Below are 17,923 nucleotides of genomic sequence, written 5' to 3'. Positions count from 1 at the left end.
TCTAATTATATGTATATATTCTTTATATTATATTTTTGTTTATTCACATGTTTAAATTAAAAAAAAAAAAAAATATACTTCTATACAATAAATAAAACTATACAATAAATAAAAAAAAAATTAAATTAAAATCTAATTCAAAATATATCAATATTGAAGTAATTGTTATTATTTTATTTAATAAAATTTTTCATTAGAGCACTGATTCCGCTGATTCACATATATATTGTGCATATTTAATTCAGCATATTCCGCCTTTATTTCGTATTTTTCATAATTTGATCATAATTGTTCATTTAACGTAAGAAAAATAAAACGTAAAAAAAATAAAACGTAAGAAAAATAATAGTAAATGATAGAATCCTGTTGCAATCTTTTAATGCGCTACTCATTTTTTTTTTAAATTATTGAGAGATTTAATATTTACGTTTACAGTATTGTCCTCTTTTTTTTAATGGTGACATGTGATTGATGTCTTAAAAAAAACTTTCAGTAAATTGATACGCTCGACTACGTTAAATCCCAGAGAACGATCTGTGCAGCAAATATTTTAGTCACGATCGTTAGTCGTGGTCTATTTAATACAACTTGTAGACCGGATAGAGTAGAATATCGCGTAAATGCGAGAATAAAAGTCACCGCGAGTTTACGTCCAAGCGATTCATTTCATTACAGTTTGGCTACTTAACAATGTTGCTAGTGTGATAAAAATTTGATATATAATAATTAAAACATCTGATCTTATTAAATGATAAATTATGAAAGTATTAAAATCGCCTAAGGTCAATAAAAATCTTTTTTTGCTGGTAAAAGATTTATTTTCTATATGTTTTTCAAAGAAATTGTATCCAATTTCATTCTGTTTAATTTAATAATAGATTTAACGTAAATTATTACATAAGAATTTTATCTTCATCTTTATCTTTATCTTTAATTTTTATTGCAATGTACAACATAGTAGAATTATATGTAAAGTACGAAATTTTTTTTGGCCTTAAAAGACATACTGAAGTAACTCTGTTGATTTTAATCAGCTATAATCTATATGATTTACTATACAACTATATCTTTTGAGAGAGAGAAAGTCAACGTAATAAAAAACTTTATGAAATACGAAATAAAATATTTTACAGAAAAAATTCTTACATTAACAGACGAATCAAGTCAGAGAAAACAGTTGTTAAATAAAATATTAATAAGAAAATAAAATACATTTTTAAATGTAATTTATGATCACAAATAGATCAACAGGGTTAAATTAAATGTCAAATATAATTTGACATTTTCCGATTTGTGATTTTTAGCAGGATTTTAGCGCATGTGATTATTTTAATTAGCTTTACATATGCGTCTGGTAGAAATATATTGTAAAGTCTCGTAATATGCTGCATATTAAAAAATTGCGAAATCATTCTTTTGCAACTTATAATATATGCATCATATAATAATACAGTCATTTAATTTTTATACACTTTCTATATAATTTATCTTTCAATTTACGTATACTATATGTATATTTATAGAATGCACTTATATATTTATCTAAATGAAAACAAAGAATTTATGTGTTAAAAGAGGAATTAGGCACGTTTATTGAATCAAAGAAAAACTGTCTGGACCACGTGATATGCCAGACATTTCTCATTTAAATAAGTTGACCTGTATTTGAGAATGTCCGCTTTCTCCATTCTGATCGATTTTGAAGGATTCGAAGGATATTCGCAAGATAAGACTGACGCGATGTGGCAGAAAGAGAGTACCGTTCATCTCGTACCATTCAAGAAATCGACTTTCGATTTCCGACGTACGGGGGCATCGCGGACTTGACCCAATTTCTTTATCCTTTTTTCTTTCTCCTTTTCTTTTTTGAAAACCGTTCTCACGCGTGGTGGAGAAAGAAACTGAAGTCTCTGGTGTGTCCGAAACCTCGATCGTATACGGATATCGTTGACATACCGATGTTCGTTGATAAATATATTTTTTTATCTTAATTCAATTACTGTTATTACAAACTGTTACTATCTGATATTTGTTGACGGTACCTGCATTCTTCTTCTTCTTGCCTGTATAATTTATCATTTATCGCTAGGCAAATAATTAGAGTTATCGATATCAAAAAATTATCACAACAAGATGAATCTGGAATTAATTGTTGATTTGTTATATGTAGGTCTTTGCTAGTAACCTGAATTCTTCTTTGAGATGTAATTATTTAGATCGGAGATTAACTCAACACAGAGCAAAGTGAAAATTAATTTTCATTGTAGAAGATCTATTATCTCGTAATTATTACGGTATCAATTTATTTAATATATTTTTCTTAGAAATAGCAAATAAATCTTCTTTATTCTTAATTCGGTCTTAAAAGTAACATCAAAACTTATCATAACAGTAAAACTTTACAGAATGTTAATATTACATTAGATTTTTGCAATTGTATATATCTAATTGAATCAGCAGGATTAGTAGTTTTTTGTAGATAATTTATTATTTTGTTAGTTAGAAATTTACTAAGTTAAAAGAGTTCTCTAATCTTTTAAGACTTACCAAATCCTTCTATTTAGTTGCCATTTCTTCAGATTTTAGTAGAATTAAATATAGTGAACGAAATAAAAGTATAGGAAAAAATATAACGAGAGAGAGGACGACACTTAAATGCGAAAATCTCGTAACGTGATAACGTCACGATAACATGATTGTGTTACGGCCCGTTAGATACTTAAACGCGAACATTACACTGCATAAGATTTACATTAAACCTCCATTTTATGAATGAACTAAAATACAATGCAGTACATACATAACAAATACAGTCATAAATATCCGTGCTTCAAAATAAACAGAGCACAGCTTAGCGTGCACTAATTAAAACTATCATTCGGTACGTAGTATTAGGAAGCGCGAAGTGTTGAGAAAGTTACTTTATAAGTTATCTATAAATTACTTAGGTTACCAGGTTATATATGTTTGTTGTAGGATTTGGGTGTAAAAAATAATACAAAATTGGAGCAAATGATAAAAATATAATACAAAAATTAAAATATCCAAATTTATTAAGCTCAATTTCTATAATAAAAAGTAATTTGTAAAGTAACTTTTCCAACCCTGTTTAATATGAATTCCGCATGTATACGCGATAAAGTGCAAGTGCTTTCGACATTAATCTAATTTTAATAGATAACGCCGTCTTTAAAGCCTCGTGAGCTTTGGTAAAGTTTTTAGTTGATCACGATCGTCCGCATGCGATCGAGCCGTGTCGTGGAACGGAAGAATAATTTTGAATCGGTTGTAGTTATACCTATCAGACTCTGCTATGTATATACTGTGGTGTTGTAGGCATGTGAGGGGAAGTGGAACAGAAGAGAAAGGCACATGAAGATGAACTAGATTTGGATAGTCATCTCTCCTTTCCTTCCACGCATTCGACATCTTTGTCCAACATCGGTTTCTTTGTCTCTTTCTCGTTTTCCTCCACACCCTGCTCCTTCCTATGTAAATTCGCATTTCTCGCATTCTCCGCTACATCGTCCTCCTCATTATCCTGCGTACATTGACACAATCTACCTCAGATCAAATCAGAATAAGAGATCGCCAATATATAATTAATCTGTCTCGCAGCCATGGAAGGATGCAAAATTTTATGTTGGTTTCTCGCATGGATTCAAGCACGTTATGTTCGCATCTATTATTTATCAGAGATGCGTACGATTGTGTTACGATCGATACTGGCGATCACGATTCGAAATCGGTACGTTCTCTTCCGCTCTACTAAAGCGCGGGAAAGAGAGAAAGGAAAGAGAACCCAAACTATGAGAAAAGAGCTGCGAATGATCCGGGAGCCAGTAGTACGTGATCTAGAATAGTGAGATCTCGCTAAATGTGAATTATGTCTGGCGGAGCAGGTAAAGGAAATAGGCGAAGGAAGGGAGTGGAAGATGCGTGAAGGCGTCATCCGCGCCGATGCAATGATGGAACCTCGCTCTCGCAAGCCAACCGCGCCGTAACGCTCTGAAACGCGTCAGAGAAACAAGAATTAAACGAATCGTCGAAGAGACCGGCATCTAAGTGAACGAAAAATTACCGGCTAATGCACAGCAAGAGCAGAGAACGGCAGCCATCGTGCCCGATGCTCTCCTTGCTTTTTTCTTGGTACAATCACCGACTCTCAAGTAGATCTATATAAATGGGAATTGCAAGCACTTACGCTGCAGCACTCGGACCTCCGCCGTAGGTTCCGCAGCTTCACGGTACGCACGCGACGTTCCCTTAGTTTTGTCGCGCGGTAGTTTAACGACGCAAAAAGCGCAGGGATAAAGGCCCGCCGCGGTTTCGACGGAGCCGAAACGTTTTGTTTGTCGTGATACGCTCGTTTCCGCGACGAAACGATGCTTTGGATAGACAGCATACCGGGAATCGATCGCCAACGTCTGCACATCTGTCTGACGTTGGCAATCTGCGCATTTTTCATCGTCGATACGATCGACGCCGCCACGAACGAAAGTAAAGACACATGGACCGGATTCTCGACGTCATGCACGTCGGAGGATTCGAAGAACGCGTCGGTTTCTTGTCACGGAGTGCGAATTGTACGGAAGATTGTACAACAGCTACTAGAGACCACCAGTAAGGAACGGGACATACAACTGTTCGACGGAATATCTTTGGTCGAGGTGCCTGGCTCTTCCCGAAAGGCTAGAGTTTTGAAGGGCTTTGGAGGTCTCGGACCCTTTTTACAATTTCTGGAAGGCAGAGAACTGAGGGTCAAGCTGCCATCTTTATTCCCATCGAATTTTGAAACCGCTTTGAAGGAGAGTTTGCCTTCCGAAGCTGAAGGTTTGTAATTTATGAGCAACACGACTGAGATGTCGAAGAAAATTTATGAAATTTTCTGAAAATCTTACATTTTTTAGCGAGAAAGAGCGATGGCGGTTTTGGCGGCGGTGGCGGTGGCGGCGGCGGTTTTGGCGGCGGCAAAGGTGGCAAAAAGGGCGGTAACGGTGGACTCCTTTTAATGATGCTTATGATGGGTAAGTTTTTTCGTGAATAATTATTTAAAGAGGTGATTATAATTGAAAAAGATAATTATAAGAAAATAATTATTACATTCTGTTTAACGCATATATACATTAAGTAATACATATTCGCGCAAATATTTTGTCAATTTTGTTAAAATATTAAGACGGTAAATAATAATTATTTTTTATTTTATATATAATATTTGCTGATTTCGAGTTTATGTATTGATAAATATATGATATTTAGGACTTTGTATTATACTTTTCAAACTATATTTTTATTCAGTTATATCTAACGAAAGAATTAAGCGTATAATTACATCCAATTGTCATTACATGTATATTGTTACATAATCAGTATGTTTTTGATATAATTTCATGTCTCATTCGATTCTATCTTATAATGTAAATTTCACTGTAATTTAAAATTTACTTTTCTTCTGAACTAACTAGGTAAAATGATGGCTGCTATGGGTTTCGCCGCATTGGGTTTCCTAGCCATGAAGGCGTTGATGGTTTCGGCATTGGCCTTGATGCTGTCACTGATTATAGCCGTGAAGAAACTAGCGAGTGGTGGCGATGATCACGGCGGCGGTCACCATGTCGTTTACGCGCAGGAAGTTGGTCACCACCATCGCAAGAAGAGATCAGTCGAAGACATTGACTTCACACAGTTGCCTTATAGAGGATACGCTCATCTTTACGCTAACTTGGGACCATCTTGATGCTTTTAATCGTTAATTGCACCAACCTCGAGATTGAATTGGTTCTCTAGCTTCTCAACTCTCTTATCGCTACTAAAACGAACTTCTCAGATAGATACGACTAGATACGACTACGTTGACAACAGCACATTGACATTACACTCACGTAATTTACATTTCAGTCACATCATCATTGTCCTCTTATTCATCACATTCATTTAACGCAACATGCATCCTTTTCACAACGTGGCTTTCGTTTTTTTATAGTTTATAAAACTGCAAACGTCAGTTGCGGTAGGAGGGTTAATAGGCGCTGGGAAATAACTGAAGACGTGACGCGACGCAAGATCAGTGACAGTGACATTAACGAAACGACAATGACTGATTGACAGCTACGGTAGAAAGTGATATTTAACAAATGCTTGCTCACGAGAAACGTGGTAACTGATCTCCATTGATCTGCCACTTTGACAGGACTCTCAGTGAAAAATTACAGACACGCACCGAAGAAACCAAAGTATGTTGTTCGATTTTTTTATTTATTTATTTATTTTTTTTTACCCACGTATTTATTGTTGTGCAACACATGTTAATAAAGCATACGTGTTTGGAAGATACGAAATATATGCGTGTTTACATTTATTACCATCTCGATTGAAACGCGAAATTGTTTAACTTACACTTATTAATGACATTAATAATGAAATCGCATTATTTTAATTGAACGTTAAACAAGATATATAAATCATAAAATTAATTTAAACAGAAGCAGCGTTTAGTAGGCAATTTTCGGACGAACCAGCGTAACGTCGCTTATTACTAGAAATTAATAAGATATTTCGTATAACAGGCTTGGAAACGAAGCGACACGGTTGGCTGGGTCGAGTCCGCCGATATTTCCCATTTACTTGCACACGGAACATTGGAAAATCGCAGGAACGAGGTAACAAATCGAGCCAATGAGGAAAGTGTGCCAGCGACCTACCGTGTCGCATATTCACCTGTGTTTACTCGATGAGCGTTTATTTAGCTAACGTACTTCGCGACGCGCGTACGATGCAAAGCTAATAATAACCCGCGCGCGAATGTAACTTAAATAGACTAATGGCGATAGCGCATCGAAAGTTAAACATGGCTGAACGACAGTATATGGAACGAATCTGATTAATAATGCGGTGTTTCATTATGCATTCATATATTTGCTTATTCAAGATCGCGAATCCATAAAATTTAGATTCGTTTGAGCTTAGAATGTAGCGGGATTCTGCAACAATTTGTACGGAGGAATTTGATGTGAATCTTGAGAAAGCCAATTTGAGTCTTTCAGACTCAAAGATAAATTACGAGAACACGTCTGTAGACACAAATGCCGGTGCTTGTTTTTATTCACGGTATTCCCGCGCGCGCGTGCACGTGGATCCATGCCCAAAGCGGATTGGAGAGCTCGGTTGGAGGAAAAAAAAGCGAAGGAGAAAGAGGTAGAGAAGAGGCATAATGGAAGAAAGGCTCGAGTGTAAGAGGAACGGATCCTCTTTCTCTTTACGCATCTCTCTATGCCGCGTCTTCTCTATCTGTATTGGATTCCTCCCACTGTAGTCCTCAGCTCCTTCTTTCTCCACGTGGCGTAGTAGGGGAAGGAAGAGCTCCGGCTAAGACCTACTGGCATACATACCAATCGTTTCCTTTTTTACGTTTCGAATATCATAAAACGTGGAGATTCGCACTGAAAGCAGCTCAGACAGCGATGCAGTCTCGAACAGAACCGATCGCTTCTCAGCGTCTACAGTCTGTGATCGCTATATCCACACTTATGTGGAATGTCGGATCAATTAATTCATAATTCGATTATTCAAATCAAATTTTTTACGAATTTCATCATTTAATTGTATTCTGTAAATGTACATCTTCATGCTTAATTTTCTACCTATATCCATTGCATTACTTTTCTAGTGATTAGAAAGAATGAAGATGGCGTGTTATACTCACTAATTACGATCAAATCAAGTTCATTATATTTAATAAGATTGAAAGCAGTAATCAATTGCAGTTACTGTCAACGCGGTGATGGAAATGAACGATTTGTCTTTCCTTTAGTTTTAGTTAACTTTTATAACTCTGTACAAAGGAATGAATGGGCAATATATCTATTATCATTCGGATTATTATTTATTTTGTTCAACCCTTCTGTTGTACCTTTATTAATGCTGAACTATAATAGAAATGACTTAGATGGTTTTTAATGTTTATTATTAATTAAAATAGTCTAATAATATTATACATATATGTGTGTGTGTGTGTGTGTGTGTGTGTGTGTGTGTGTGTGTGTGTGTGTGTGTGTGTGTGTGTATAGAGCTGATTTGTAATCTATTGCTTATAATGTTCAATATGGAAAGAATTACTGGCACAGTTTCTGGCACAGCAATCGCGTTATGGTCCATAGATGAGAAGAACCAGTTGGGCGCGGAAGAGTGCCCCGTTACATTCCATACTCATTACAAACTTCGTAAAGAAATTTAAAATTCAAATTTGATCTGGTTGGCTACCGGTTGATTTTTCAGGTCGTACGCATGTCGATGGCCAATGGAATTGATTGAACATTGCATCAGAAATTCCTAGCACAATCGATTGACAGACATTAAACCAGTTACTGACAAGTTCGAAGGCTAGAATATCGAACCACTAGTTCTTTCCGATTTAGGACAGGAAACGCAACACGATTGCTAGATACGCTTTTATGGACACTGCTGTCCTAAATCGATACGCTTTTTGAGTGATTCTCTAGATACCGTGGGAACATTTTGTTTCATTGGCATATTGATCTGGAAAAATACTATGACCTCCAAAAGTCGGTGACCTTAATATGTAGACATTTACATATAAACTGATAATACACTTGAAAAGGGGGTAATTCTTTATAAAAAAGTAATTAAAAAATATAGATTAAACTTTTTCTCAGATAAGACTTTATCAAGAAAAGCTACGAAAATTAAGAAATTAATAATATTCTAACTATTCTCTAATAATTGTAAAATTATAATTAACAATTGTTCTAATATAAAACAAATATTATTTATTGTTGTGAAAATGAAATTGAGAGAAAATTGGGAGAACCGATAAATTTGAATATAAGTTTTCTTTTTTATAAAATATCTTTTTTATAATATATAATTGATATAATTGATTTTAATCAGAAGAAATTATACCAATTCTATCTCTTACATATGCAATATGTTATTTAACATATTTTGTTGATACTTTAATATTTTAAAAAAAAGTTAATCAAGTAAATTTTTTCAATAATAATCACTTAATAAATTTGTGTGTAAGAGCGAGAGTTATTAGCGAGAGTATATGTAATCTGTTTAATTGAAATATCCATTTTCAATCTGCTTTTCACTGAACGAAATCATACATCGCATCTACAACATTGTATTCCCGCGTAAAGGATAGTGATTTTACCGCGATGGGCGTGCCTGTGGTTTAACGATCACTGTTGTCGTTGTATGTACAGGAGAAACTTTGGTTTTACTTTTTAAGGCTGCTCTTCTGTTGGGAGTGAAGGATTGACGAAAGGATTCTGAGTGCTACCCAATGACCGAGAAAGAATGAATGAGCATTGACGTAAGATCGGGAATGAGAACTGTGTTGTTGTTGCACTTGCTTTTCATTGAATCCCTTCTTATGATGAGAGAATTTGTTGACCGAATTCAAGACAAGAGTGCTCCTTCTTTATTCCATAGTGATTATGTACATAAATTAACAGAGAGACTCGTGCGGTCTTTAGTAATGGTAGAGAATGGACGTAAAATGTACAATGTATAATAAATGCAATTTTTTCACTTCCTCTCTTCCACTTTATAATCTTATTTTATTGAACTTGTAAATGATAAAGGAAAGTAATGATTGTAATGTGTAATGTTAAAAGATAAAAAAATCTATGTTAGAAAGTCTTGCAAATTTATAATCGGATGATGTTTATCTTTTCCATAATATTAGGTCGTTTACTATAAAAATATGTGGAGCGTTTCTCATCTCAGTTCTAAGTCACATGTCTTTAACTTATTTAAGAATAAAAAAAGTAGAAAGAGAGAGAGAGAGAGAGAGAGAGAGAGAGAGAGAGAGAGAGAACGCACTTTCTATAGAAAACGTCTAATATAATACTTTCTAAATAAAAAAGTCTAATTCCTGTTAAATATGTTGCTGTCTTTCCAAGATGTAAATAAACATTTTATATCTTACATATATTTTTAATTATTATTTTTAATTATTTAATTATTTCCGCAAATTGGAACTTTTAATTAATATGAAAGTATGCGTTCTCGCATTAATAGTCTTACAGTCTTCTAGATCTAGTCCTATATAGATCATTGGTTTTACTTTCTCGGAATTTAAACCTACGCCGCACATATACGCTTACTGAATGTGAAGATTTTCTTGATTGTCGCATTGTACTGCTTTATACTTCCGGTAAGAAGAAACGAAATGAAAATGACAAGAAGTGTTATCCATTGGCCCGTGAGAGTTGCAGGGTCACACTAGAAAGTGGTGTCCACATATGCTGCAATGAAGGTCGGATCCGGGATGTTTGAACCTGATCTATACCAGTTTTCTTTCATTCATATCGATCATGTCTCGTATCTGCTCCTTAAACGCCGAATGGCTCACATAAAAGGATTTTATGTCCGAAAAGAGAGTATTGCAGACTCTTTTCCTTGAATTGCAATGATAGTTCATCGCTAAAAAACTAATTGAGTATCGCTAGTTATATTACCATTTGCTTACACGAGTTTATTCGAGTCTCGTATAGCGGTATGTACTAATTTTACAAATGAAGTTTTCAGTAGTAAGAGTATAAGATTTAATCAGACGTAAAGATTATGTTATTCGTATATCATTTACTATCATTTTTCTTTTTTCTTTATTGGAAAATACAATGCAATAGACTATTACATAAGCTTATTTAACATAACTTATACTATTTGCAGAAATTAAAAATAATAAAATAATGCATTATGACAAGACAGGCAATTAAATTTTTCAATATCTTCGTAATTCATATACATTTTATGCTCAATTGAAATAATATCCGTAGTTTAAATAAATAGGTATGTGTAACTGTCATTTCTTATTAAATTTCATTGTTTTGGTATTGAAGATAATAATGAATAATAATGAACCAAAGCAATGTTAATATAAATCAGGATAGATCAGATTTACCGAAGTCAATTAGAATTAAAGCTGGAGTTTAAGAGATTGTTGAAAGAACTTTCTCTAGAGTTTATTTACATAAAATTTAACACATTCTTAAAATTCAGGTCTCATCCGTTCTCTAATTTTAAGTATGTAAATATGTAAAATAATAAGGACAAACTAGAAACATACATTGTTGAATTCGAGCAAACATAAGCCTACCTTTAAAAATTAATAATTTATCGTTTTTTACACAATATGTGCATGAATTAAATATTTACATTATTAAAAGTAATTATCATACATATATACATGTTTCATAAAATTAAAAAAATTTAGTAAAGTGTCAAAAACAAATATTATTGAGAAAATACTAAATTATTTGTGGTTTTATATTATTATATATATTTATATTAAAATATTTCTTATATGAAATGCGAATAATGTTAAACTTATATATTAATTTACAAAATTCAATTCAATGGAATTAAAGATTAAAAATTAAGTAACAAATAAAGTTAAAAAAATAAGTACTGTACACATGCTTATGTATAAAAATAGAAATATTTTATATTCCATGCATAATTTTTTACATAATCATAACGTTGAAGTAATTTATTAGTAATGTGATATTACATAATTATGTAGTCTATTTTTACATTCTATTATATATTATATTCGCATTTGGTCGAAATTCTTAATATTCTACATCCAATACAATCAATTAAAAATTGTATATCCTGTAATGCAATGTAAAGTTATTCCGGTATACTTAAGAAGATCGTTGTTGAAAGAAAGCGATTTTACTAGCGCTCAAGGCCTTGCCCCTTATAATACCTATATGCCCAGCCTCTATTTGTTTTGTCATAGGTAGGTCGCAGGTCGTAATAGATGGCTTAGTCGAATCTCTGTCATAAGTATACTTCGTCTATTGGATGAACATGTATTCATGTATGCCAAATAGAAAAAAAAAGAAGTCGGTGGGGCAGTCGGTGATGGAAATTCACACCTAAAGGAGGGGCCCACCAGATATAAGCTAACGGATTGTCTCATGGACCACACGAAATTTGACTCCACACAACGAAGTTTATTTTCTGTGAATTCTAACTTCGTAGATCCATTAGTATCTACGAATTTTTTATATTTCCTATAAACGCGCTGTGCTGCAATCAGGTGCTTTTATCACACGCCTCGTGGAATTCGCAACAAGTCATGAAACTACTGAAGCAATTCATAATTTTGATAACTGCGGTCGTTTTTACCACTGGTCAGAGTATCGACGAGTGCCTGAAGCAAGACAGCATATCCTGCGTGCAGAAGACTCTATATAGGACCGCCAAAGAATTCTTTGCCAAGGATAAATTAGAACTTATAAACGGAGTCAATCTCGTGAAGAATAATGTCAATGCCAGATCTATCAAGGAACTTACTTATGATCAAGAGATGGAGGCCGCTAATAATATCGTGGAAAGACAAAATTCTCTCGAAAACTTCATTAGCGATGAAGCTGGGCAATTTTTGACCGGTCGCAATCTTAGGGTACTTAAAAAATTACTAAAACTTATAAATTTACATTGTTGTTTATCGATATTAAACAATGATAAAATGATACATAGGAATCACTCGGGAAATATGAAATGCATCTTAATGTAATGGTTTAATGTCACTTTAATGATTTATAAATTAATGTAAACTTTTTTATCTCTCTTAGCATCTTATATTCAGAAATACAATGTGGTTGAACACAAACCACCAATTTTTTTCAGATCAATCTTGCATCTGCTTTTGAGAAAATCCAAGAATCGGCTCGTGTCTTCAGTGAATCTGCTCCACCAGAAATTCGTCAAGCTGTCAACGAGGTTGTTGAAGGTAGTATTAGAATTAATAAATTATTTCTAATAATTTTCATATTAATTTTATTTCTATTTGTATAAAATTAAATTGACATTACGTGTTTTACAATCATTTAAAAGAATAATTTAATTTGATTGATCTTAAATTAATAAATCTTTTCTAAAATTCTAGCGCGAGGCAAGAAAAAAGGATTTCTAAAAGGACTCTTACCCCTTCTGGTTGCCGCAAAAATAAAGTTTGGTATTTTGGGAGTTCTCTTATACTTTGTCACCGGATTCTTAGCGAAAAAGGCGATCCAAGCGTCCATCATTTCTCTCCTCATCTCTGCTTTCGTCGGTATAAAAACATTCTGGTCAGGCAAAAACTACCATCACGATGTCACTCCTTACAATGGTGGCTGGAGTGGTGGATTTTCAAGTCCTGTCAGCAGTGGATGGTCAAGTCCCGTTAACAGTGGATGGTCCAATTCCGTATCTGGTGGATGGAGCAATGGTGGTTCTTCCGGTTGGGAAGATTCTCATTACGCGCACAGCCAAGCATATGGATATCATCATTAATGATCGTTGATATTTTCTTCTTTTGTTTCTTTCTTTTATTATAATCAACGGCCAGAGGGAAGAGATGTCGGAATGGAAGCAGATGAGTTTTAAGCCTCACGTTGATTTTTATTCATATAATCATGAAGATATTTATTTTTATTTATTTTATTAATTATCATTAAATAATAAATAGGCCATCTCTGGCCTTTCCGTGATGTACATTAAATATATAACAATACTTCGTCCGCATGTGCAAAATAGATCAATAAATAATCAAATTGTAAAGCTAGTCATAATATGTATGATTGGTGAAGATGTAACTTGTTAATTACGAAATATGATATCACGTATGTATTACGACTTGGCGATTTCTGCATAAGTTTTAGCGTGATAATAAACGTGATAATAAACGTACGTGATTCATAATTCAATAGTTACATCTAGTCCAAATGCAACGTATTAAACTATAAATGCTACGAATTTGTAATATGTAATTCATTAATAGTATTTAAAAAATTCGAATGTATATTTATTTTTCCAAACATGCATTTTCATTTAAAAGAAATATTTTCTTTTTCTTTTAGATGAGATATTTCTGTAACATAATAGTGAAAGTGCTTCAATCTTAAAATGATAATCAATTTTGATTCGTCAACTCCACTAATTTTAAGAAGCCCTTTTTGTAATTTTATTTTTTTAATGCTGAATACGAAAATCGTTCATAAGCCGGTAGAGAGAAGCTTCAAAAAAGAGAAATCATCGCGACAGCAGCGGCAACTTTCCAGTCTTCCAGGAAGGTCCGAAACATTCTTTTTTTTTCTCACGAGCGAAACTGCGCCGCGGCCGCGTTGCATAAAGAGCACATTCGAAATCGTTAATACATCGCGAGTGTTCTGCTTCCTTGACGAGTCATCCGGCCAGCGGCCACTCGAAACTGAGCCGATGAGATGGAAATGCCGGCTGACTCTCGGCATTCTCGGACGATTGTAGGGGAAAGTGCATGTCTCAGGTGCATCCGGGCAGAGTCAATTGTTTTCTCGGCCCATGATGGCCAGAGGTCGAGAAGAGGTCGCGGCACGTCCTAATCGGGTCGAGAGGATAGGCATACAACTAAATCTCTCGAAACGGATGTCCTTAAGTCCCACATAGAAGAAAAATAACTAGCTGGAAAGGAGGTTGAGGCAAAATAGCGTGTTTCTTTCTCGCACTATGCTAAAACCTCACTTGATGCAATAAAAAGAATTTTACTTCGACAATACATTATAGATATGTCCAGGTACGTACTCGTATAAAGTCATATTTTCTAGAATGATACGTTGGATTACGAAGATGTGGAGATTGAATTAGTATTTACATATACTGGAAAAATATGATTGTCATCGAAAAAGAAAAGAAAGCAATTAATAGTAATTTTTGGAAGTAAAGTAAAACCTGTGATTCTTTTAACCAGTGTATAGACGACTCAATAGACATCGCGATAATAGCCCGTAAATAATTTTCTTTAAGCAAAAAGCATAATATAGCTAAATAGAAAATATATTAGATTTGCAAGTGAATAAAATATGGTAAAAAACATATTATTTGTACGAAACATAGCATGAGATATAAGGATGGCACGAAGAGGAGGCAATGCAAAAAAAGCGATTGTCATGCATCATTACACTCCTCTGTAACACAACGACTACGACGACGGACTGCTGGAAGAACAACGAGAAAAAAGACGCGGAATTGCTTCGAGAGGAAGAGGAATTACTTTCGTTCATAATATAACCAAGTGCAACGTTGTATTAATATCACTGAGATTGGAACAAGTATCTTTTTTCCTAACAATTTCAAGCTATTTATTGCTTTACATTTTTTGTATTTTATATTCAAGATATGTATACTATGTACATCATGTACTTATATACTACTGTACTTAAGCCTCTATATTATTTGTACGTTGTAATAAAAGATATTCTTTCAAATTTAAATTATTTAATTTATAGGATTCTTGCTTATTATAATAATATAAACTTATTTTACTGTATATTCATACTTATATTTTTATATAATTAGTAATTTATTTGTTTCAGATAGTCACTTAGAATTTTATTCAATTATTTATTTAAAGTATCATAAAGTATCATACATCGCAAATATAGTAGTATATGTAATATTTTGAAAATAGAAAATATTATAGTATTTCTTCTGTACCATGTAATGCGAAGTGATGTGGAATGAACAAACAAATTTTATGAAACTTAGCATTGTGGCCCGCGTTAAGCAAGCGGATGAATAAAATCGTTCTTTGAGCTCACAAAAGCGTAATTTCTCCGTATTGATAGCGCCAAATGTTCATCGTCTTATTATTAGAGAGTCGTAAAGTTCCGTCGATCGCATCTTTACTCGCATCTAAATCCAGGTATGATTCTCACGTCACGATTAGTTTCGAGAGTTTCTCATGCGTCACTGGGTTACTAGATTTCTTAGTAATAGGTCGATTTGCTAGGTCATTATTAGGTGTGCATATCATCGTGTTGTCAATTGGCGTAGAATGATCTTTTTATCATTTTGTGTAGCAATTCAAACACTTTTCTTCATTAACAATGATGAGACATTTAGCAATTTAAAATTTTGAATCATTTATTCTTAGATATACTTTATTTATTTATAATATCAGAAATATATAATAAAGTCTATATTTTGTCAAATATTATTCATATATTCTACTTATTTATAAGTAAAATTCATTCAATCTTCCAAATTTGCGAGTCGAAATTCACATGCTTTATTTATTTTCCGATTTTTTATTATTATGTATTTAATTTGACAGATTCTCACGTAAGATACTCGTGAAAAGTACTTTTACTTGGCAGCTTAGACAGTCTGAAATCTCGATACATAGTATGTATAAGATATATTGGTGTTACGTCTGAATTCAATGGCCCAGGCATTTATGCATTAGCTAAGATGCTGGCTGATATATACAACTTGAACTTAACCGAGCGCCATGATTTCGAAACAATTGCTAAGCGACCGTTACCTTTCCCATGACTTTCAACGATTTACAGCCAGGGTCACGTAGTCGTACAGAATGGATATATCTGCTATAACGCAATCTAATTGCTGCTCTCGTGCTTAATTGCTTTCGGCGGCTGACTAATTAGTATCGCAGAAGCGTTGCGATATTCGAGCCCGGTTTCTCTCATCACTTGTTCTCGATGCTCTCTTTGTGCTCGCCCAGCATTGATCTCTCTGTCTCCCCTGTAGCATGTTCTGAAGAACCTTTAATAAAGATTTCTCTTTTCAGTCAATTTCCCCGTTTTAATGCTATAAAGACGAAAATAAAGCGTACTGATAAAAATGTGTTAAAATCATTCCATTATAAACAACAGTTTTCAGTGTTATAAGTATAATACCAGTATAATATTGATATAACAAGAGTATGAACACCGATTCATTTATTCATTTATTCATATATTACCAGATAAATGAATCGTTAATGAGGACGTCGATTATTTTTCGATCCAGTTAAGTATCAAGGATATAAGAGCATTTGCTTTTATTTAAAAGACATAGGCAAGATTTTCTGTTCAATATTTTGTTCGTTTTACTTGAAGCTTGTTTTAAAGAACCCGCCAGGTTACAGGCCGCGTCAGGTGTGTGATTTCGCTCAAGGCGACATTCGTTCTTGGGTACAGAGGGGATCTTGATCCCCGAGAGAAGTCGGGATCGAGAACATGGTTACTGTGAGAAAGAATAAGAAAAAGAGAAAGAAAGAAAGAGATAGAGGAGAGGGAAGCGGGGAGAGAGAGAAAGAGAGAGAGAGAGATATATCAAAATGATTGCCCAACTCTTGACCCAGTTATAAATAGGTGAGCGACCTCGTTCCAGGAATGATATCTCATGTTTATCATCTGCCAATGAATTTTCGGAGATAAAACAATATCGTCTACAACAATTAAATGCTTTCTGTACGTTAAGAACGCTCGTATACGAGATGTGATTCTTTGTATAGTTTTATCTCTATCTATATCTATAGGTTCAGAGTGATCACTAAACCACAACTTCCGACTAAAATTAAGCGATCAGACGGCAAGATAATTCCTTATATTCACCATTGTATTTAGGAAAGCTGCGTAAAGGAACGAAAATAATTATAATTTACCGTAAGCGACTTAGTATCTAGATTCTTTGCGTTCTACATTATGCTACTTAGTACAATGAATTAATCAAGCCAAAGTTGTACGACATGAGTCATCAGTTGTCGCTAATGGACCTTGTAATCGCATCCGCCGACACTGAATCTTCATTCTTGAGAAGTACATGCGACGCATCGTAGACCTATCGAAACTACTGCCTATATGGCCTCGTTGAGTTGAAGTATCTGGAGCGGCCGAAGCACTTCTGGTTATTTGAATAAACGAGAAGAAATATTGAGTAACTCATTTTAAGAGCCTTAGAATTTCGTTCCATGAATTGCACACTGGCGACGATCATCGAAGAATCTCACAGTTGACCAGAATTTCTCGATTAGGCGTCTCGAATCAATGTCACTACGACGCATACGGCCGTACTTCTGCATGTGCAATGGTAATTTAAGTCGCACAACACTCTAGGTCATAATAATAGTAGGCGG

General features: G+C 34.0%; 2 protein-coding genes across 2 annotated transcripts; both read left to right on the top strand.

The window, feature by feature from the left end:
- The first annotated feature begins 4,228 nt into the window (after positions 1-4,228).
- LOC108691306 lies at positions 4,229-6,343 on the top strand. The gene is made up of 3 exons (XM_018198980.1): positions 4,229-4,833; positions 4,911-5,027; positions 5,469-6,343. The coding sequence occupies exons 1-3, from the start codon at positions 4,386-4,388 to the stop codon at positions 5,738-5,740; spliced, it is 837 nt and encodes a 278-aa protein (XP_018054469.1). The 5' UTR covers positions 4,229-4,385; the 3' UTR covers positions 5,741-6,343.
- A 5,778-nt stretch (positions 6,344-12,121) lies between these two features.
- LOC108691307 lies at positions 12,122-13,365 on the top strand. Its single transcript, XM_018198981.1, has 3 exons — positions 12,122-12,448; positions 12,676-12,778; positions 12,935-13,365. Exons 1-3 carry the CDS (start codon positions 12,122-12,124, stop codon positions 13,318-13,320), a joined length of 816 nt encoding a protein of 271 aa, XP_018054470.1. The 3' UTR covers positions 13,321-13,365.
- Positions 13,366-17,923: the final 4,558 nt, after the last annotated feature.

This window comes from Atta colombica, unplaced genomic scaffold (genome assembly GCF_001594045.1).
Source record: "Atta colombica isolate Treedump-2 unplaced genomic scaffold, Acol1.0 scaffold45, whole genome shotgun sequence".
In the NCBI taxonomy this organism is placed as follows: domain Eukaryota; kingdom Metazoa; phylum Arthropoda; class Insecta; order Hymenoptera; family Formicidae; genus Atta; species Atta colombica.
Note: the sequence above shows the minus strand (reverse complement) of the source record. Positions and strands in the feature narration are given on the sequence as shown.

What these genes read in the sequence shown, in the direction of transcription:
- LOC108691306 (XM_018198980.1), top strand. Translation starts at nt 4,386, where the DNA reads ATGCTTTGGATAGACAGCATACCGGGAATCGATCGCCAACGTCTGCAC. An exon ending in TTTGCCTTCCGAAGCTGAAG is followed by an intron (nt 4,834 to 4,910) that starts GTTTGTAATTTA and finishes TACATTTTTTAG; the next exon opens with CGAGAAAGAGCGATGGCGGT. An exon ending in TTTAATGATGCTTATGATGG is followed by an intron (nt 5,028 to 5,468) that starts GTAAGTTTTTTC and finishes TGAACTAACTAG; the next exon opens with GTAAAATGATGGCTGCTATG.
- LOC108691307 (XM_018198981.1), top strand. Translation starts at nt 12,122, where the DNA reads ATGAAACTACTGAAGCAATTCATAATTTTGATAACTGCGGTCGTTTTT. An exon ending in TGACCGGTCGCAATCTTAGG is followed by an intron (nt 12,449 to 12,675) that starts GTACTTAAAAAA and finishes AATTTTTTTCAG; the next exon opens with ATCAATCTTGCATCTGCTTT. An exon ending in TGTCAACGAGGTTGTTGAAG is followed by an intron (nt 12,779 to 12,934) that starts GTAGTATTAGAA and finishes CTAAAATTCTAG; the next exon opens with CGCGAGGCAAGAAAAAAGGA.